Source organism: Arachis hypogaea, chromosome 13 (genome assembly GCF_003086295.3).
Source record: "Arachis hypogaea cultivar Tifrunner chromosome 13, arahy.Tifrunner.gnm2.J5K5, whole genome shotgun sequence".
Lineage (NCBI taxonomy): Eukaryota > Viridiplantae > Streptophyta > Magnoliopsida > Fabales > Fabaceae > Arachis > Arachis hypogaea.
Genome location: NC_092048.1, coordinates 7,911,618 through 7,933,608, shown reverse-complemented (window position 1 = coordinate 7,933,608; position 21,991 = coordinate 7,911,618). Strand labels below are relative to the sequence as shown.

The window sequence follows — 21,991 nt, the reverse complement described above, 5'->3', positions numbered from 1 at the left end:
GTGGATGCTCCTCCATTACGATTATGCTATTTCAACTTGCAGGGTGCATCTTTGCGTATTTGTACAATTATCTCTGAAGGCAGTCTAATGATCCACGATCTCTCCAGTGCTCCCATAGCCTCCAATGCTGCAACCTTGTGAGCTAGCCGATTTCCTTCTCTTGGAGTCCATGTGAAACCAAATTCAGTTTTTCCTCTTGTGAGTTCAAAAATATCTAATAAAATGGGATCAATTTCACCTATTCTACTTTTTTATTTTAACGTCTGCACTAGCATTAAATTATCTGATTCTATTAACACCTTCTTTATCTCCATATTTTTTTATAGAATAATGACATGCCTGATTGCTAAAGCTTCTGCTGCTAGACTAGAACACGCCATAATTTTTGTTGTTGCCCCAAATACAAGATTTCTTGTGCTATCTCTGATCGTCACTGCAGTGGCTCCTGTCCCAGTTGTTGCTTTAAAGGATGCATCAACATTTGCCTTTACCCAAGGCTCTGGGGGAGGTCTCTAGGTAATGGTTCTATCTCTTCTTTTTACTAGTTATTGATTTTCTGTCTGCTTATCCTGTGTTGCTTCTATGAAATGTATCTCTGCCATTTTTGCTTTGTGAATTGTGCTGGCTGGATTAACCCCTATTTTCTGAAACACTGCTTGATTTCTAGTCTTCCATATTTCCCAGCTAAGATAGGCTATCCTGCTAATCAAAACATCTTGCCATGTTTTTACGCTTCGTTTGATTTTCTTTATACATTCCAAAACCCACTTTCCATATGATGAAACTGTATCTATAGTTGGGCATTTCTGGCACTGGGCATCGAACCAGGCAGCCCTCGTCCAGGGACACAACAGAATAGTATGCTCTGTTCTTTCAATTTCTAAGTTACATATTTGACACATAGGGCTCTTAGTGATTCTCCTCTTGAACAGGTTCTCATTCACTGGAATGATATTATGTGCAGCTTTCTACACAAATGTCTTTATTTTTTGAGGAATTTTAATCTTCCAAATTTCTGCCCATAACTCCTTTAGGTCACTGCTTGTGGACGCTTCTCCCCCCCTTCAATTCCATTTGTTCCTTCTTTGCCACGTAATAGCCTGACTTAATAGAGTAGGATCCATCCAAAGTATATGGCCACACCAACCAATCCTCCCTATCTAATAAGCTAATAGGAGTTTTAATAATCTTATCTTTTAACTCTGAACTGAAGATAGAATTGATCTTCCTAGAATTCCACCCCTCCCCTGGATCAATCAGTTCACTAACAAGTTGCACCTTCCTATGTTGTTCATTCTGAATTTTCTTGGAACCTATAATCCAATTATCTTCCCACACCTTTACTTTCCTTCCATTCCCAATATTCCATCTACCGTTCTTCCTCATAAAGTCCCTCCCCTCTAGAATACTACTCCACATCCAGGATGCTTTTGCATTCCTTCGGGCCTCCCAAAAAGAGCAATTTGGGAAGTATATATTGCTTTCACAAATTTAACCCACAGAGACTCTGGATTCTCTACAATCCTCCATGCTTGCTTGGCCAAGTGAGCTAAATTCTGAACATGGAAATCTTTGAAACCCAAACCTCCATCTTTTTTACTCATAGTTATCTTATCCCAACTCTTCCAATGTATTCTGCGTTCTTTGCCAGGTGCCGCCCACCAAAACTTTGCCACTTTGGCGCTTAACCTCTGACAAAAGTTCTTAGGAAATTTAACCACATTCATCGCGTATGTTGGAATTTCTTGAACTACTGCTTTAATCAATACCTCCTTCCCTGCTTGATTTAATAGCTTCTCTTTCCATCCTTCCAACTTACTCATCACTCGTTCCTCTATCCATGCCAATGCTTTATTCTTGGATCTTCCCCATTGTGCTGGTAAGCCAAGATACTTTCCCGGATTATCCCACGCAGCTATACCAAGTATTTCTTCAATATTCACTCTTACTTGTATCGACACCTGCTCTCCAAAAATTATTCCTTATTTTTCTAAATTAATATGTTGACCTGATGCTTCAGTGTATTCATTTAGAATCAAAATGATCTGGTATATCTCCTCTTCCTTTGCCTCAGCTAAAATAATACAGTCATCTGCAAATAGGAGGTGAGTGATGGTAGGAGCATTGGGTGTGACTTTGAAACCAAATATAACCCCATTTGTTTGAGTCTCATTCATAAGAACCGTGAAAACCTCGGCTGCTATTATAAACAAATAAGGAGATAAAGGATCCCCCTGCCTCAGACCTCTTTGGGATATCACCTTCTGTGACAACTCCCCATTCACTTTGAACCTGTAGCTCGCACTTCTGACACACTTCATGACTAGTTGTACCCAATTCTCAGTGAACCCGAAAGCCCTTAACACTTTTTCTAAGAAATTCCATTCCACTCTATCATATGCTTTATTCATGTCCAACTTGATAGCTAAGTTTTCTGATCCCCTCCTACCTTTCCTTCTAAGACTATGTAGTGCTTCTTGATCTATCACTATATTATCCTGAATTAACCTCTCTCCTACAAAGGCACTCTGAGTCGAGGACACCACTTTATCTAAAATCTTCCTCAGCCTCATTACTAGAATCTTTGAAATAATCTTATAGATGAAGTTACAACAACTGATAGGTCTAAGGTGATTCAGGCTTAGGAACAAGGACTACCGTTGTTTCACTAATTTCATCAGGTAAAGATTTATTTGTAAAGAACTCTCTAACCACATCACATACCTCATTTTTTATGTCATTCCAGTGCATCTGATAAAACAAACCGTTGAGCCCGTCCGGACCTGGCGCCTTTAAACCTCCCATGCTAAAAACTGCTTCCTTAACTTCCTCTTCTGTTACTTGCTTTGTTAACCCCTCGTTCATCTCTTGAGTCACTTTCTTTGAAATTTTTTGTACACACTGTTCCAGATTTTTGCTTTGTGAGGCCCTGAATAGATCAGTATAATAGTCTTCAATGAGCTTCATCACCTCCATGCTTCCACAGACCCACTCTCCTTGTGAGTTCTTAAGCTTTTCAATCCCGTTCCTATCCCTTCTTTGGATTGTTGTTGCATGAAAAAATGTTGTGTTTTTGTCCCCAAATCGTATCCATTTTAATATTGACCTTTGCCCCCCAATACATCTCCTCTTGTTTCCATAACTGTTTAATTCTTTCCTTAATTTGCACTATCCTTTCTTGTTGATTTACTGAAAAATTCGCTGTTTGAAGATGCTGAAGTTCCTTATGTAGCCTAGCTATCTCTTTATCCGCTCTAGTAAATGTTTTTTTACTCCAACTCTGTAATTCTTTTTTGCAGTTATTCATCTTATCAATTAAGCTACCCCATCCGCTGACCCTCTTTGTTCTCCTATTCCACCCTTTTCTAACGATCTCCTCGCATTCCTTGTGATCCTCCCAAAAAGCTTCAAATTTGAAAAAAAAATTTGCATTTTTCCTTTGGTTCCGGTGTTAAGACAATAGGACAATGGTCCGAGCTTACTGCAGGCAAGGACTCCAATTTGGCATGTTGGAACAATTTTCGCCATTCCCAATTTGCTAGAGCTCTATCAATCCTGTCCCTCGTGATGAACCCACTTCTTGGATTACTGAACCACGTAAACTTTTTCCCTTGCAACTCCAAGTCCATTAGGCCGTTGCAGTCCACAAAATTTCTGAATTCTATCATTTGACTAACTGGTTTTGGATGCATCTCAATCTTCTCTTATTGGCTTAAGATATCATTAAAGTCTCCTATGAACATTTGCGGAGTCAGCGGATCCTCCGTATTAGCTGTCAATTCTCTCCACAGCTTCTTTCTTTGTGAATATATTGGGTTTTCATAAACAAAGTGGCTGATCCATTTATTCCCTTTTTTGTCCCTCACATATACGTTAATAAGATTATTGGTCCACGAGTAAACTTCAACATTAATTTCATTATTCCAGAAAAGACATAGACCACCGGACATCCCCTGTGGTTCTACACAAAAGGATTTATCAAAATGTAACTTTCTCCTAACTCTATTGATATATTCTTGTTTAGCTCTAGTTTCCATAAAAAAAATCATGGCGTGCTTTATCTATCTACACAGATTAAACAATTCAGATACTGTTGCGGGAGCCGCCATCCCACGACAGTTCCAACTAATGACACTCATGGCTGAGGGTGGGGCATGTTTAGGCCCGCCTCCTCAGCCTTGTGTCCATATTCACCAGTAACATCTTCATGTTAACCCATTATGCCATCATTTTCACCTCATTTGACTAGTTCCCTTCTGGTTCTCTTACTTGTCTCTTCTTCGCTCTCTTGCTCATCAATACTTGTCGCTGCTCTTGTTATGTCTTGCTGCCTAATCTCTTCCCACTTTCTCTTGATCTTCAACTTTTGGTTGCACCAGCTCTATCTCCAATGCCTCTGGTACCTTCTCCTCCTTGCTGGTTCGTGTCTTATCATCATCGTCACCATCACTCGGAAGTTCCACAAAATAATACTTCTCTGTTTCAGTTCCATGCACTTGTGTCTTCTTTCCCTTTTTTCCTATGCTTTTAGGACCACTATTCTTTTCTGCTGATCTGTTTAGTGAAAGGCTTTGACCCATTATATTGGAATTTTTATTATCATTTGCCCAGCCCACTTTCATAACCTCCATCTCTAAGGCCTTCTTCCCTTTTAATATTTCTATGTCTGGCTCAATTTGTTTCATTTGAGACTTGTGCTTCCCACTTAGGCCCAATTGGTTAGGCCCAATATATTCATTAGCTCTTCTCTCCCTTTCATCCTCTCTAGATCTTTCTTGAAAGGAGTTCTGACAACTCATAACATCAGCCTCTTCTGCTTCATATCCTCCTTCTACTTCCATTCTTCTGTCTCTACGCTGTCTGTTCTTACTTTTCCAATAAGTCATATCACCCTCTCCAGTCACATTCTCTTCATCTAGCCCTTTATTTTTCCCAACTGCAATGTTTTCTTCCACGTGTCTCAATCTCTGTCTTTTATCTGTATCCTCTATCCTCTCTTGGTTGTCACTAATCATACTAGCTTCTGCAAACATACCATGCTGCTGATTTGACCCTATCTCATCTCTTGGCTCCTTTTGCTTGGACTCTCCATTCCATAGGCTTTCTTCACGCGCCTCCCAAATCTGGTTCTCCCCATCACTGTTTCTTTGCTTCTGTAATTGAATGCCGAACCTTGCAGCTAAAGCAGCAATCGATTTTAATCTCGCAACTGAAAGATTTGGACCATATCTTGGTAGTTCTGGATTTTCAACTGTCATAGCCATTTCCATTTTGCATACTCTTCTATCATGGCCAATTATTCCACAATTATAGCAGTAATCACACAGCTTTTCATACTTTATCTTAGCCCACGAATAATTTTCTTCTCTCCTTCATCAAAGTTACATACCTTGGTAATGACATTTTTCTCGCAAATAGCGGCCCAGACAGGCTCTCATATCCTTGTGTGTTTCAGGCTTTCAGCTCTACGAAATTAATTTGAACCATATTTCTGGCCCAGGCTCTCGTATCCTAACACATTTTTTTTTATCCACAAAAGTCTTAAAAATTCAAAACCCATTGATATTGGGCAGGCTTGCCTCATCAGATCAGATTATTAGGCTAAGAAGCCCAGTTAAAGTTGACTGATGGTGGTAGCATAAAAAAACCCGAAAAAATTGTGCCAAAAAAAAACTGAAAACAAAGAGATGAATTGAGCCACTGCCACTGAAAGGTCAACTTCGCCAGAAAGAAAAACTCAAGTTGAGGAAGATGCCGAGACGACAAGGCAACACATCATTGAATTATAGTGGGACAGAAAAATAGCAAGTTACAAAAAGGCGCCAAAAAAACGAACTAATTCCCTCTTAAATTCTCGTGTTCTTTTATTAAACGGCCAATATCAATCCACATTCACTCACTCGGCTCTGTCCTGTCACCATTACCAGCCACTCCCTTTTTCTTCGTTTTCCTGTCCAATTTTATTTGAACCCTCACTCCCCCTTCCCTTTCTACTAGCACTTCAATACAACACAACCCAAAATAAATAAATAAATAAAAGAAAATAAAAAAAAAACAACCAAAAGAAGAGAAAAATGGCACTGAAACTTTCATTGCCTCTGCCTCGTACTATTCGCACCCCTTCCCTCAGAAACCCCAACCTAATTTCACTTCCTTCATCACTCTCAGCTCGCAACTACAACGCTGCTCTTCCTTCGAAATCGTTCCATGCGGCGTCAATACGACGTCGCTTTGGGTTCCGACCGGCTCGTGTGGCTCAGGGACAAGAGCTCAGTGGTAGTTCCGAAGATAACGATGGAATGGTGGTGGCGGTGGAAGAAGAGGGTGAGAAGAAGGAGCTTGCAGATCAGGGTATATGGAGCCAGGTGAAGGAGATTGTGATGTTTACTGGGCCTGCTACTGGACTTTGGTTGTGTGGGCCCATCATGAGCCTCATGGATACTGCTGTTATTGGTCACGGTAGCTCAATTGAGCTTGCTGCCTTAGGTATTGGAAATTTCCACTGCTTAATTTTGATTATCATTTGAAGGAAATTGATTGTTTATGAGGCACCTTGTATGAGTAAAGAGTAATTGTGTTTTCTGTTAGTTTTGTAGACTCTAGTGAATGAATATCTGTTTGCTTTATGCACCAAAATAATCCAATAGTGTAGATTTAATTATTGATGTAAAATTGTGTTTAAATTTATACCATTTAGATTATCTTGGTAGATGATACACCAGCATTGTCCTATATAAAACAATGCTATGCACCATTGGTAATATAGTTATGTAGATTTCAGTCTAATTCATTGTACACACACTGATAGATTACCCCAGTGTACTGTATCATGCACAAGTTAAATTTGGTGCATTTAAGTCATTCGCATTTAGTAATGGCAATTGGCAAATGTGGAATTAGATTGTTTTATTTTCCCATGAGCAGGTCCTGCCACGGTTGTGTGTGATTACATGAGCTACATGTTCATGTTCCTCTCTATTGCTACCTCCAATATGGTTGCAACTGCCCTTGCTAACCAGGTTAGGCTTCCCTTTTTCCCTTCTGCTATAAAACATTAGTGAATATGTATGCTGCTTTTGTTGAGTGCATGTGTTTGTGTAGGATAGAGAAGAAGTTCAGCATCACATATCTGTCTTACTTTTTGTTGGCTTAGCCTGCGGCATCTCGATGCTTTTGTTCACAAAGGTGTTTGGTGCAGCAATACTCACCGGTATTAATTATGAAATGATTCAAACCATTTTCTGCTCCTCCAATAATGCATTTTGTATAGCTATAATGCATTTATGGAGGAAATTTAGCATATCAAATTCCATGACTGATATTTTTCTGTTTATGCCTTTCTTTCTTCTCTTTTTTTCTACTTTCTCCAGCTTTTACTGGACCAAAGAATGCACATGTAGTACCTGCTGCTAATACTTATGTTCAGGTTTGTTTCCTCTGATTACATATCCTTCAATTTAGATGAAGATCACGATTCATGTCTATAAACACACTAAATCATCAAAGATTTTGTGGAGGGAAGTAAATTGTTCAGTACTGACGTTTTCTTTAAGAAAGATATTCAAGGTTGCAAATAAGATACCTGTCTCCTTTCTTAATCATTTATTTGTTTTTGATAATGATCAAGCAAAGATATCATTATCTGTTTTATGTAGTTTCACCGAGTATCTTTTGGTGTTAGATTCGAAGCTTGGCATGGCCTGCTTTACTTTCTGGATGGGTTGCTCAGAGTGCAAGGTGCAAATATGCTATATATTTCTTGTGTGATTCTGAAATGAGTGGTTGTAAATTTTTTTATCAAATCTGTCATACTGCTCGAGTCATGACATCATATTTCGCGTCATTTCATGTTCACTGTGGAAACTATCGGCCAATCCTAAAACTTATTGCTTTGACATTTCTCTGATATCAAGGCTCTAACTGTTTGTTGGTGGTATTTGTATGTTTTGTATATTTTAAATGGAACTTGAATTCAGATCTCATGTTTTTGCATAAATTTTCTTTAAGTTGTTTGAGCAATCTTTTTTGAAGTTTCTCTTATCCCAAGTAAATGTAATATGCTAATATTGGGTTCACCTTTGCTTGTATGATATTATGATAAACACCTTCTTGTAAATTTAATTTCCTATCTTCATATTCACAATTTTCTGTTGCAGTCTTGGCATGAAGGATTCCTGGGGACCTTTGAAGTCTTTGGCAGCTGCCACCGTTATAAATGGAATTGGTCTTGTAGTTCTGTGCCGCATCTTAGGATATGGTATTGCAGGGGCTGCATGGGCTGCAATGATATCTCAAGTGTGCCCGACAAACTCTCGATATACATTAATTTTTTATAGTGTACTCAACTCTGTATTCACTTCCTTTTTATCTGTTTCTGGTTCTAGGTATTTTCTGCATATATGATGATTCAAAATCTAAACAAGAAAGGATTCGATGCACTTGCTTTATCCATTCCTTCAGGGAAAGAATTTCTGAATATACTTGGTCTTGCTGCTCCTGTATTTTTAACACTGATGTCAAAGGTTGCATTCTGTATTTGTTATATTTGTGGTTCTCTCTTTGCTGTATTCTGAGACTTCAAAACTAACTGAAAGTTCTGATCTTAGGTGGCTTTCTACTCGCTGCTTATATATAATGCTACTTCAATGGGTACCCATACAATGGCCGCTCACCAAGTTTGTTTACCCCTCTTCTTATTTTGTGACTCCATTCCGTTGCTTTCCATCTGCTCATTTCAGCGAACTAAATTGATTACTCAACACTTATTGCAGGTTATGGTTCAAATCTACATGACATGTACAGTTTGGGGCGAACCTCTCTCCCAAACTGCTCAATCATTTATGCCTGGGTTGATATATGGAGTAAATCGGAATTTGGCAAAGGTTTGTGATGCTCTTAATTGCTGTTTCAGAGGATCTCTCTCCCCTGTTTTAAATCTCTCTTTTGCTCATAGTTTGAAATTGTATCTTTCCTTTTGGTTGGGAAGGATTGCTTCATAAGCTGGCACTCCATTCTCCTAACTAATCTATTTTGCAGATTCTATCTAGATATTGTTTTGTTTTGTATATTTGAAATTCCCTGAATTTATACTTTCAACAGGCCTGGTTGCTTCTAAGGTCTCTTGTAAGTATTGGAGCTATACTTGGATTGTTGTTGGGGATTGTTGGAACATCTATTCCTTGGTTATTCCCTTATCTTTTTACACCTGATCAGATGGTCATCCAAGGGGTTAGTTTAACTTTTAAAATTTAGCTTAGATATATTCTCAATCTCCTTTTCCTACATTGTTTGGCAGGATATATAGGCAGAAAAGCATATACTCTTATAAACTAGACGTAGTTTTAGAATGTAAGCATAAGTTGGTAATTTGCTGCATTTGCGACCGTGCAGATGCATAAAGTGCTGATACCGTATTTCATAGCGCTATCTGTGACACCACCTACTGTATGCTTGGAAGGAACATTGTTGGTATGTTCCTGCTTGGATATTCTGTTCAATCCATTATATAAAAACTGCATTTTTAAGTTTATAACATCGTTGCACATTGCTTAATCAGGCTGGACGGGATCTAAGATTCATAAGCTTGTCAATGAGTGGATGCTTTTGTCTTGGTGCACTAGTGCTATCAGTAACCACTTCTCTCTTTTGTTATTATGATTGTTAGAGAATAGATATTATCACTTCTATTATTAGTAATAGCTGCTTGATCCATTATGCTGCATTTGTAACAAAACACAATCTTCCAATGTGCCAGGTCTTAAGCAGTAGATTTGGTTTGCAAGGCTGTTGGTTTGCCCTTGCCGGATTTCAGTGGGTAAGACTTGGATCTCAAATTGGCATAAAATGCAGACTATGACCTTTTTTGAAGAGTAACGTTGTTTGTACTAATAATTTGTTTTCCAAATATTCTGACATGCAATTCTTTTATGATCATTAGGCTCGGTTTTCAATTGCCCTTTTGCGCCTTCTCTCTCCCAGTAGCGTTCTGTCCTCAGAAGATTTAAGCCAACATGAGCTGCAAAAGTTGAAGGCTACCTAGGTTAGAAATACTATTTTTACCAGCACATGGATATTCTTTCCTTTTAACCAATGGTCTCGTTCAAGTATGGATATGGAAACCAATACTGGAAGAATCATACCCTCTATGAGATCTCAAATGCCAGACAAGATTCCCTTCTGTAGGATTTCTACTATTCTACCAAAAAGAGAAACTCTTTATCCGCTGTATTATTTTTTTGTTAGTGTCACATATTGTAAGGAAGGAAGCATGTTGTCTGTACTGTAGCTTATAATTCTTTAAATTGTAATGCAAAATGCAAAACAAGAATTGATTTATTTAAAAATTGATAAAATAATTTGATTTTGTATTTTTACTTTTTATTTATTCTGTGGAAGTGTGCTGGTGTGGTCGATCGCGCTGGCTGGTAGGGGCGGCCTGCTTCTGTTGGTTCGGTTGGCCAGTGGTTAGCCAGGGTCATCCAACGCACTCAGCCGGGGCTATCGTGTGTTGATCAGGGCAGTTGGTTAGGGTCAATTGGCGGTGTTGGACTTTTCCCACCTATTTCTTACTTTAAATCTTTCTTTTTTATAGTAGTGTCACAAAAAAGGTAAAAATAACTATATGTTTTTAACATATAAATCATTTCAATTTTAATCAAATTCTAAAAAAGAGTTTAGTTAAAAACTTAAAATGACAAAAAATTGTTCTTGGATGCATAATAAAATTAACAGATTAAGGGCTTAGATATTTTGCAAATAAGAAAGCACAAATATTCCAAAAATAAAGAATTCAATCCAAACCGTTCTACACTTCTACACATACTCCGTAGCTTTGCTCACATAACATTGATTATATAGTACAAGCATTCATTACTAAATACTAACGTTTCAACTGACTTCTGCACTTACTAACAAGTGTTAATTACCAAGAGCATAATTGGTTGAAAATGATCCTTCATCTCGAGCACCGGAATCCATCATTGCAAATCCTCAAGTTTGTTTAGGCCACGGGACATGACAAACCTCAAGAAAATAATTCCATTAACAATAGCCAATCCAATAGGTGTTAATTATGACCTACTACTCCTCACTTTCCACGATGAAGATGAACCACGCCGTGATAATTTTGGTACTTGTTCCCTACTCTGTAGTTTTCACAACAATATCGAATAGTACTAGTAATTAGGAAAGATAAGATAACGATAAAATAAATAAATTTAGTACAGTGCTATATAGTAGTAATTAATACCTTGTTTAATTGTCTGTATTTTAATTGTCTTTTAAGAAAGAGTTGACGAACTTGTTTCTTTTTTTCTTCGGCCTTCAATTTGGTGAGACTAGGCCTGTATATAATCAGGGTTCGACCAATTTTACCAACTGCCACTGAACCGGTTGCTTCTTCCAGCTGCTTCACCACATCTTCCAACTCACCAGGGCAACTCCTATGTATTTTAATCTGCAAATGCCATTCAAAATTGCAACTACAAATTATTAGAATCCAAGTGTTTGTACAGAAACTGATAATTTTTACCATAACTATTATAACTTTTAAAAGCCAAGAAAGTTCAAAAATGTTTGAACAGCATAACAACTACTAACCTCACTCTCAATAAGATCTTAGCATAGTAGACACATGGTATTAAGTATAAACCCTACAAATATTACCCTCTCTGCAGTCTACAATAATAAATGATCACAATAAGCATGCAAAGTAGCTCAATTCCCACTTCCCAACCACTCAATAATCCGACCAATTTAAGCAGCACATGGAAAACCAAAGAGGGTCCAACACAGTTTATCCATGTTTTGCATGCAATGCCATGATATAATAACATTACGTGCCATAGTCCTTTTAAGCATTTCATTTGATGGTTTTCCATGGTTTAATAATAAGTAACAACTTCAAGCAAGGAAAAATACTACCAATCGCAAATGCAAAACATGAGAAAACTAACTGCTTACACCCAATTTCATAAGCAATTCAAGAGGAAAATTACCTAAATCTTGTTGAATTGGGAATAGGAAACACAGAAAACAAGTTCCGCTCTTTTCCATCTCTCTCAGGAAATACATCAAACACATGGCAAGCATAACAATACTGAAGCGAGAAAATCTCTCAAGCATGTTCCTCCAACAACAATAACAACACAATTAACAGGGAAATTGAAATTGATACCTTGAGAAGCTCATTGGCTTCAAGTGTCTCAATGAAAGAGGTTGCAACATTGGGGGTAACACCGGACTTTCCCACCAACTGGGTCTTGAGCTTCTTCCCCAAACTGTGCGCGTAAGACGCAAGTTCTTTCCTTTCCTTCACGCTGAGACTCGGAACCTCCACCTTCAACCTCTCCTCCCTCTTCCTCTCCAATGGCGACGAAGTTGAATTCGATTCTGAACCAATCTGTGTATTCTCCTCAAAACTGCTCCTTTCCGATTCCAAATCATCGTCGTCGTCAGATTCTTCATCGTACAGCTCCGTTTCGTCGTCTTCGTCGTTGTAGTAGTCATCTTCCTCCTCCGAGTTTTGTGATGAACTCGTGAGAGCCACAAAAGGGGGAGGCGCGTGAGGAAGAGAGAGGGAAGGTGAAGAGAAGTGGTGGCGAGTGAGGGAGGGGAAGAGGTTTTGTGGAAGAAGCGGTGAAGTATGCATGGATAAGACATTGGGAGAGGAAAGAAGAAGCGGTTTCAGTAGCGAAACGAATGAAGAAGATGAAGACAGTGGTTGTGAACGAAGAAAATGGAGAAAGTGAGTTGCTGAAGACGCCATTTTCAGATTTTTGCTTCGTTGTTTGGATTCCTGGGTTTCTCAAATATAATTTAGGATTGGGCATAGCACAGAATTGATTTGTGATAAAGTTATTATGAGATACTCTTAATCAGGGTGGGTGTTTGGTCTAGTGGTATGATTCTCGCTTCGGGTGCGAGAGGTCCCGAGTTCGATTCTCGGAACACCCCTTCTTTTTTCTTTGTTGCTTAGCTGATGAAGAAAGGAACAAAAGAGGAACTAGCATTTAAACCTTCGGCTACCAATTATTTTATAAAGAAAGGTTGTACTTGTACCAAATGAGGCTGATAACCAGACCATATGCTCCAAGTTTATTTATTGCTACGATAGCCACAATTTATAGTTTTCTTTTTTAAGAGTGTTAATCAGTTGCCATAAACTGGTGTGTTTTCAAGCCAAAGCCACATGTCTTGCATTTAACAAATTATTCAATAAAAAGACTTTGCCAATTAAAATGCTACTTTGCCAAGGGAAATATTATTTGTTTTCATTGGCTAGTTTATTACATTTCTATTTTTATCATAAAATCAGTTTTAGTACAGATTTCGTTACATATATGTAAAAGCCTATTAATTATTGACTATTGTTGGTTGAAATATATGTTTCTCACCACAATAATCAAAAGGTATTACCTTATTTGTGCTCAATTTCGCAATCCATCTCAATGGAAGAGGCATAGTGATAACAAGATTCATACATGATCCAAGACATAATTATCATCAATAAAACTTTCTCATAGAATGTTAAGAAATTATCGAATAAATGGGAAAATCAAATATCTTTCCCATATCATAGAGTGAGTCATTTGAAACCTTAGTAGAAGAAAATTCGGCAGGCCGAAATAAACCCTAATTTTTTTGTTCAAAGAAATAAAACGTACCCAATTAAATACTAGTTTTAACCAATTTAAATCTGTCAATTTACACATTCGCTTAAGCAAATGTCAGTCTTAAATCAAGTTTAAATTTGTGACAAATTATTCTTTAACCTGCCAAATTAGATGATATCGTGAAAAAAAAAAAAAAAAAAAAAAAAACCACTGGAAACCTGGGGTTTTGGGGTGCGGCCGTACCGGCCAAGCACCAACGTTTGAAAAGTTGACTAATAAGTGCCACACTACTTGGTACATAATTACATATAGTCAGCAAATGAGGACGGTTTATGAGTTCCCTTTTTCATGGCTGATCCATCAGACCCACAGAACCTTCATCTCTTGATGATACTGCCAGTACCAGGAATCCGAACAGAAAAGTTGCTTCCACAAACCCATACATTCAATAAAATAAAAAATTTAAAATGAGTTCATTTAATTTAATCGACCCCGGCCCCCAAAAAATAAATTAAGATATTCATTTGAGACTTGGATAAGGTTGAAGACAAAAAAGCTCTACCTTCAAAATACAAAACAAAACAGTCACCTTCAGTACCAGTCAACGTTTTTCACCATTTTAGTATTGCTTCCAAGAACCCATAACACCCAAACTGTTTGACCATTACATTCTTAATGCTTCAAAAAAAGCATGCACAATCTACAGCATCTGAGATACTCTCATAGCTGCCATTATTCCAGAACAACACTGCAACCTTTGACCTTGGCATTTACATAAATACAGCCCCTTTCAGGCACTGTCCAAACCAAAATTAGCACATCAAATATTCGAGAAAATGACACAACACTAAAGTATTATATTTTTAATTTTTTTTTATTGTTACCATTATATTAGAGTTAGAACAAGCTACAAACCCAGCATCCAAAATACTACTACTTTGGTCTTTGGCCATATCCACAAAAGGGTGGACCCCACCACCTAGCCCCATTGACAAGGAGGTGGCAAGCTCAACCCATCCATGCATGGAAATGGTAGAGAAACATAGCATAATCCTACAACAACAACAACAACTAACTAGCTAGTTCTACCAAAATAGTAGAACATAAAACCATAAACTAAACTAAACTACAACAAGCGATGTGACTATAACTACAACACCACCACATTGCGATGAAACTAACTTGCATTGGGTAAACCATCACACAGAGGATTAGGCTTTTTTTGCTTAGTCAAATCAACTCTGTCAAATCCAAAATCTTCTTCGTTTTTCAAACTTGTTCATCAAATGTATCGAGGCTTCAGCAGAACACCCAAAGTCTTCTGTTCCCCACTCTTGTTCTTTCCATCACGAGGCACGCTAAAACTAACAGGCAAAACCTCTTTAGACTCGCATGGAAAATTCGTATTCTCGAAATGCTTCTCCAGATTCTCTTTTCCCTACATTATATCAAATGATACAAAACATTCACATATCAATAAGTTAACTAAACACGTTTGAGTGATGATTAATTAGGTGTAGTATTCGATTGAGCATATATACCTGAATGTGTGCTTTTGCAACTTGCCGAACCTTTTGGGATTGGTACATGTCCCATTTGCCGTTCGAGGCTGTTATGTTGAATTTCCATGCTGCTTTTGAGGTTGTAAAATTCACAAATGCGTAGCCCTTGTTGAATCCTGTCCTGACAACAATCAACAACAGTTACCAGGATCAAACATTGCACATAACACAACACAACACAAACAAATGAACAATGATATGATATCTTCATTTTATGTTGGAATATTACCCCTTTTTTTCAAATGGTATGTTTCAAAAAAGAAAAAAGGATTATATTTTATGCATTCCAACAAGTAAAATGGCAGAAATCATAAGATGAACAGGATCAGCAATGCACACAACACCCCCACAAACAAGTAATAATCATTATTTCTTAATATTTCTCCATTTTTTTCAATAAAAGCATTTAAAAAAAAATATCAAAAGCCTAATGGTAAAGTAGGGATTTGTAGAATACTTGAAATCAATCGGCAGATAAACAAAATCAAAAGCCAAAACATCAGTCTTTTCAAATCCTTGCTCTACTTTACTGTTCTCCACCATGCAATGATTTTCCAAAAACTTCACCATATCATCTCGCCTGCAAATAAAAAAAAATTAAATTCAATCTAAACATGCTAATGAAGATTAATGAACTAAAATTAAAACATTGACGTGCATTAAAATAAAAAACATATAATAAGGGAAAAGTGGAAAATGAAGGGGTATCCAAATAAGGCACCGCGAGGAAGGGAGAGAGACGCACGTGTATCTGGAAGGAATGTTTTTTATCATAACCGTTGTTTCATTTCCATTTTCACGAACTGGGGAAACACCGCGGGAACCACGCTTCTTTTTAGGGAAAGAAGTATCCAAGCCATGAGATTCCGATGAGCGCCGAAAATCTTGTCTCCCCTTCTTCCCTCCATAGCCATAGCCATAGCCATAGCCATAGAGCTTCTCTTGTTGCTTCCTATCTTCCTTTTCCTCCTTCACTTTCTTTGGCTTCCACAGTACTCGCGCCTGATGCTGCTGCTGATATGATCGTCTCGGTCCAACTCGGATGTTCATGAATCCATGGTGATTGAACTGCAGCTGCCGCTGCTGTTTCAGTGAATCAGTAACAGCAACTTCTTCATTCACCACCACAAACGGTTCTGGTGGTGATGAAAGGAAGGTGTTGTTCGTACCATCAGGAAGGGGTAACGGCACTGTGGGTAAATACAGGCTAAAGTTGGGTGGAAGAGAGAGAAACTCCCCTTGCTGACACGGTGGTTCTGTCGGCGGCAGTGGTGGTGGTGGTGGTGCAGTAGGAATGGCGGTATAAGGCCACGTGTTCTGATAAGCCGGGACAAACGCAGGGGCTTCTGGGTTAAGAGGCACGTGAGGAACCATGTTTGCGTGTTTGTGAAGGAGTTATTACTTTGTGTTGTGGGGTTAGAACTGAGGTTTGGAGAGAGTTTGGGAAAGAGAGAGTGCTTTCTATTCCTTTGTTTTGCTTTGCGGTGAGAACTGAGAGGTTTGGAGAGAGAGAGAGAGAGAGATGATCACAGCAGAAAGAAAAGAGTTTGAGTTGTTTCAGCTTTTCGTATTTTGTTGAGGGAAGTATTGTGTGTGGTTTTTATAGCAATTCTCAATGGGATTAAAAATTATAAATCAATCAATCAAAGATAATATTTGTGAAGTTATAGTGCCTATATACCAAAATCAACTACTAATATAAAATATATATTGAAATATAAATACATATTAAAAATATTTATATATAAATATATTAATAGTTAATTTTAGTGACTGATTTTAATATATAAATAATATTTTTGATATTTATGTATCGATAAACACTCGTTAACCTTTTTTTATGTGAAATTGATTATTAAAAATTATTATATAATTTAATAAATTTAATTAAATTATGATTTAATTATTTCTAATCATTAATTTTATACTAAGAAAATTGTATAAATATTAAAATTTTTACTTTGTATATTTTTAATATAAAAGAAAGGTATTTTATTTTTTATTTGTTTATTATTTTCATCATTTTTAATATTAAAGTGAAATATATAAACAAAAAGATACCATATAACATCTCTCTAAAATTTGTTACTATTATAAAGACATGGATGCTTGCATTCACTTCCTTGCTCTTTTAGGCAATGTTTTCAGATTTTGTTCAAGAAACAGGCATTGACTCATTAAAATAGAAGCGGAAATTAATAGATTAGGTTGTGGGGTTTTTATTTTAAATAATAATTAAACATTAAAATTAATTATTAAAATTAGTTATTAATATATTTATGTATAAATATATATAATTTAATTTATTTTTAATATATATTTTATATTAATAGTTGATTTTAGTGTATATAAAATATATATTTTTTTTTATGTTGGGATGTCTCAAAATTTTATCAGAACAGCAAAATGAATATTTTCTTCTAATTAGTGAGACTGCTGGTGAAAGTTTTGAATGACAAGAAAATTGCGTTTTGTCTCTTCTTTTCAAGATCATGTTATTTTTTCCTTTCGAAATTGAGTTTTTTTTTTTGGATAAATCACTGTTTTAAATTGCTTAGTTGCTAATATTATTTTATTTTCATGTTTTAACTTTTATTTTAAAATTATCTTTATAAAAATCGATCTAACTAAACCGATTTAATATGTATTCATAATAAATTGTTTTAAATTAAATTAATTTATTTTTACTATATAAATCGTTTTAACTTAAATTGATTTAGTAGAAAAACGACATTTCATTATAAATCAATTTATATAAAAATCGATTTATCAGGAGTTCCTACATACTTCTATAAGCACTTTTATAAAATTTAAAATTTTTATTATACAAATAAAATTACGTGATTTTTACATATGTTCTTAATGCCTCTCACCATAGTAGAAAATATGAACTTATAAAAATTTAACAATATTTTCATTTACAAAATTCAACAGATATTTAATTATATATTATAATTATACATGAACTAGTTTAAGATAACTGTAAAAGAATGGGAGAAAGGGAGCAAGATTGATTTAGATAATACAACAAAAGAAGAGAATTTTATCATCAAAATTATTCTTATCTAGATCTCTTAATATTATTAATATGGAAATTTATTTTTAAAAACAAACCTATTTAAGTTAATTATTCTTAACCTTAAGGCTTAAGCCAATATTAAACCACCAAAGATAATTTAGTAGCGAAAAATTTAGGTAATATATACGAGTTCTTAGATAATATTGTTTTAAGTAAGAAATATTATTTCCCTCAAATTAAAATATATATGAGGTCTTAAATCTTAAATTAAATTATTGTTATAAGTAATAAATATTATTTCCCTAGTCTTGAATAATTGACAATTTTTATAATTTTACGTATATAATTAAAAAATATTCATATTGATAATACTAAGTGATTTTATTTTTATTACTGATAGTAACCCTATTAAATGAAAATAATATAGAAAGATATAATTAATAAAAATAACTTTGTGCATTTGACCACTTAAACTTCTCTAAAATAAAATGTTTTCAAGAAAATATGTGTTCTTAATTAAATTATACAATTAGTCTTTTCTCTATTTTTTTTTCTTAATTTTATGATTTTCTAATAAAACTTTAAAATTTTATAATTTTTATATAAATTTTTATTTAAAAAAATGATTTTATATCATTCTTAAAATTGGTAATATCATTTCATCTTTTATAAATTTTTAAATTATTTTTCATTTCAATTATTTTATTTTTTAGAAAATTTTTTATTAAAAGTAATTTAAAGTAATATACAGTAAATAGTTAAATAACATTATCCATTATACAAATTTACTTTCCTTACTTTTATATATATTAAAAAATGGAGCTTATTATAATAACTTGATGGTAATCCCGTCAATTTAAAAATTAAAAATTAAAAATTAAAAATCATAGTCTCATACTATGGGAAGTTGGAAACGTAAGTCAGAGCATGTAGATGCATAACAGAAGAATGATATGATAGACCCAAAAAATGGAAAGTGCTGAGAAAATAAACAAAGAAAGAAATAAGAAAAAAGGTAATGATTACTACTATGTGAAATGGATACTGCATTTAATGCATGGATTCTATGGGGTATTTTTTTTTATTATTTTTTTTTTATAAAATTATGAGCTATACTCCCTATTCCCTGTACAGTATACTTCTTCCTCCAAGCACATTAAGAAGTGCGTTTATAAAATGGTTTTTTTAAGAGAAATTTATTTTTTGCATTTTAAAAAACAGCAAAAGCAATGAATTTGACGGCTAGCGCATCCTCTCCAACAAGGCAAGTAGGCAACATCTCTTACCAGATACTTTCTCATTTCAGGGTTTGTCTTCATTTTCTGTCCACTGAGATGACAAATATTTTCTTAAAGCATAAATGAGTTGTTTTGTTTCCTTCACATAATTAATTTTTTGTAATTTCTCTCGCAATAATTATTTTATTTTCCGAGACAACTTAGTTCATCGCACAAAATATTATATAATAAAAAAACACAATTAATTATCTCAATAATAGTTTTAATTTAATAATGTAATAAATTATATCAACATTTGAAAATAAAAAATGCTGCGGTGGATTGAAACTTGCTAGTATCTTAGAAATTATAATATTGATTATTGATTAAGATTTACATGTAATAATAAGGTACAATAATTCAGCTCCTATATATTATTAATCTATGCATAATTGTGTAATAACTTCATATATGTATATATAAATTTTTACAACAGTTTCCGTTTGGGTGCAATAGGAAATAGAAAAAGATGATGACGAAGATTTATAGGGAGCATGCATCCGATCCGATCTTATGAGTCTCGATAGGAATGAGATGAAAATGATGGATATCTTGATTTGAAAGGTCCCACCTACCCATCATGAGACATCTGCTATCATTAGAGGTCACTGTGTTCTAGAGTAAACCTTCTGAAGAAGGATAATTTTTTTTATAGCGGTGAGATGAATTATATATTTTAATATTATAATTTTTTATATTTTTTTAAATTATAAAAAATATACAAATTAAATATTTGAGTTGTATTTAAAAAATTAAAAAAAAATTGAAACACATACTATTATAGTAGTTGGAGAAATTTTAAAGAAGTGGATAAAAGACAACTTTTTGTAAACAAATTGTATATATAGATCGTATTTTAGTCTTATTTCATCTACAATATAAACAAAATAAAATTACATATATGGTAAATAAGATAAGTCCTTATACAAGACGTATATAATTATAATATAACTATATTATTTCATGTCTTATTTCATTTATACTATAAATAAAATACGTACAATTTTATATTATTTACGACAAGACATATGCTAAATTTTAATAAAAATAAGTATAAAATGTATATAGTTTAGCGAATAAAATATTTATTTTATTTAAAAAATAAAATCCGACAGCAGCTCTTTGGTTTTGGAATGGAAGGGAGAAATAGGCATAATTTATAGGAATTTAATCAATTTATAATTTAGAATGACTTTTTCAGTTTTTCCAAATCAAATGAGACAAGCTTGAAAAGATGGCTATGCACTATATAGCTGACTCTATATTGACATATACATTTTCCATGCTTATACGATATGTGGGATATAATATAATTTTTTATTAATAAATAGATAATTTAATCAATTTTATTTTTAATTATGTAGTATTATTATTTAATATTTTTAATTTAAGTTCTTCTATATATATATATATATATATATATATATATATATATATATATATATATATATTTGTTTTATGTTTTTGTATTCACTTTGCTACTAGCTAGTCTTTTTTTTTTTTTTTTGGTTTTGTGCTCTTCTTTTTTAATTATTTTTTAAGACTAAACCACCAATCAAAGGTAACCATAAAAGACTGATTCGCTAATAAAAGTAATCACGGAAGATCATAACTCCTCAAATGTCCATAATTGATTAGTTCTATTTGTTAAAAATAGTCAAGTCTGATGTAACCTTAACAGAGTGGCATACGTAGATTTTAAATAAAATCATACCCGAGCACAATCATCCATCGTTCCGAGCTACTCTATAGAGAACCCTGAATTAATTTATTCTCATAGATTTCAAGCAATGTCAAGGAGAGAAGTAACTACAAGCGAAGGAAGCAGATTTTTAGGAGCTTCACATTCGAAAATGAAGAAGAAGAAAATTCTGGATGGAATATGTCACTAGGTGAGTATATTGTCTTGTTAAAATCTTTGACGGTTACTAATCCTGGAAGATGGTTTATTCGTTGCTCTTCTTCGAAGGTATGAAACATTATTTATGATAGTTAGATAAGTATAGGGTCTGCATCTCTGATATTTCGATTTTTTGACTTCTGCAGAGTCCGAGATTGCAATTATTTTGTTTGGGTTGATGAAATTGATGGGGGATAGCAAAGTTTGGCAAGGTGTTTCATTAGAATACTCAATGAGCATGAATGTGGTGTTGCTAATCAAGATGTGACTATTGCTCCAATAGACCACAAAGAGAGGAATGTTGATGTAGCCATGAAGGTTGAGAAGAAGATTAAAGATGAAATCAAGGCTATGAGAGTATGGCTTGTGTCCGTGGTTATTTTTGTCAAACTAAAGAGCTAATCAATTGTGGGCATATGAAGAGTTATGATCTTCTATGGTTACTTTTGTCAATAAATTAATTTTTTATGGTTACTTTTAGTGGTTTAGTCTTTTTTTAAATAAAATATGTGACTTATAAAATTTGAATAGAACTTAAGTTTGAAGGTTTCATGAAAAAACAAAAATAAATATTCATTATATAAAGAAATAAATATGCATAACTACTGAAAATTAATAGA

At 34.5% G+C, this 21,991-nt stretch overlaps 3 protein-coding genes and 1 non-coding gene across 4 annotated transcripts; 2 read left to right on the top strand and 2 right to left on the bottom strand.

Moving 5' to 3' along the window:
• The first annotated feature begins 5,761 nt into the window (after positions 1–5,761).
• On the top strand, positions 5,762–10,367 carry LOC112736931 (protein DETOXIFICATION 46, chloroplastic). The gene is made up of 14 exons (XM_025786612.3): positions 5,762–6,486; positions 6,925–7,019; positions 7,102–7,210; positions 7,371–7,426; positions 7,682–7,737; positions 8,157–8,295; positions 8,385–8,522; positions 8,607–8,675; positions 8,772–8,882; positions 9,100–9,228; positions 9,391–9,468; positions 9,557–9,628; positions 9,755–9,814; positions 9,938–10,367. Exons 1-14 carry the CDS (start codon positions 6,075–6,077, stop codon positions 10,037–10,039), a joined length of 1,626 nt encoding a protein of 541 aa, XP_025642397.1. The 5' UTR covers positions 5,762–6,074; the 3' UTR covers positions 10,040–10,367.
• Positions 10,368–10,747: 380 nt separating this feature from the next.
• LOC112736930 (uncharacterized) lies at positions 10,748–13,091 on the bottom strand. The gene is made up of 3 exons (XM_025786611.3): positions 12,176–13,091; positions 11,249–11,455; positions 10,748–11,144 (listed from the first exon to the last, which is right to left on the bottom strand). Exons 1-3 carry the CDS (start codon positions 12,764–12,766, stop codon positions 11,070–11,072), a joined length of 873 nt encoding a protein of 290 aa, XP_025642396.1. The 5' UTR covers positions 12,767–13,091; the 3' UTR covers positions 10,748–11,069.
• Positions 12,883–12,954, top strand: TRNAP-CGG (transfer RNA proline (anticodon CGG)). The gene has a single exon. It is a non-coding gene; the product is annotated as a tRNA-Pro (tRNA).
• Positions 13,092–14,440: 1,349 nt separating the features above from the next.
• Positions 14,441–16,749, bottom strand: LOC140178101 (uncharacterized). Its single transcript, XM_072213361.1, has 4 exons — positions 15,921–16,749; positions 15,633–15,755; positions 15,155–15,296; positions 14,441–15,051 (listed from the first exon to the last, which is right to left on the bottom strand). The coding sequence occupies exons 1-4, from the start codon at positions 16,547–16,549 to the stop codon at positions 14,896–14,898; spliced, it is 1,050 nt and encodes a 349-aa protein (XP_072069462.1). The 5' UTR covers positions 16,550–16,749; the 3' UTR covers positions 14,441–14,895.
• Between the last annotated feature and the right edge of the window lie 5,242 nt (positions 16,750–21,991).

Bases quoted from the DNA above. Each gene is read 5' to 3' on its own strand.
- LOC140178101 (XM_072213361.1), bottom strand. From the start codon at position 16,549: ATGGTTCCTCACGTGCCTCTTAACCCAGAAGCCCCTGCGTTTGTCCCG. The intron at 15,297-15,632 runs GTATTCTACAAA...GATTGTTGTCAG, and splicing joins TATCTGCCGATTGATTTCAA to GACAGGATTCAACAAGGGCT. The intron at 15,052-15,154 runs GTATATATGCTC...GATATAATGTAG, and splicing joins TTGCAAAAGCACACATTCAG to GGAAAAGAGAATCTGGAGAA.
- LOC112736930 (XM_025786611.3), bottom strand. From the start codon at position 12,766: ATGGCGTCTTCAGCAACTCACTTTCTCCATTTTCTTCGTTCACAACCA. The intron at 11,456-12,175 runs GTATCAATTTCA...TGGCATTTGCAG, and splicing joins AAGCCAATGAGCTTCTCAAG to ATTAAAATACATAGGAGTTG. The intron at 11,145-11,248 runs GTATTAATTACT...TGAAAACTACAG, and splicing joins AATACAGACAATTAAACAAG to AGTAGGGAACAAGTACCAAA.
- LOC112736931 (XM_025786612.3), top strand. From the start codon at position 6,075: ATGGCACTGAAACTTTCATTGCCTCTGCCTCGTACTATTCGCACCCCT. The intron at 8,296-8,384 runs GTGTGCCCGACA...TTCTGGTTCTAG, and splicing joins GGGCTGCAATGATATCTCAA to GTATTTTCTGCATATATGAT. The intron at 8,676-8,771 runs GTTTGTTTACCC...CACTTATTGCAG, and splicing joins ATACAATGGCCGCTCACCAA to GTTATGGTTCAAATCTACAT.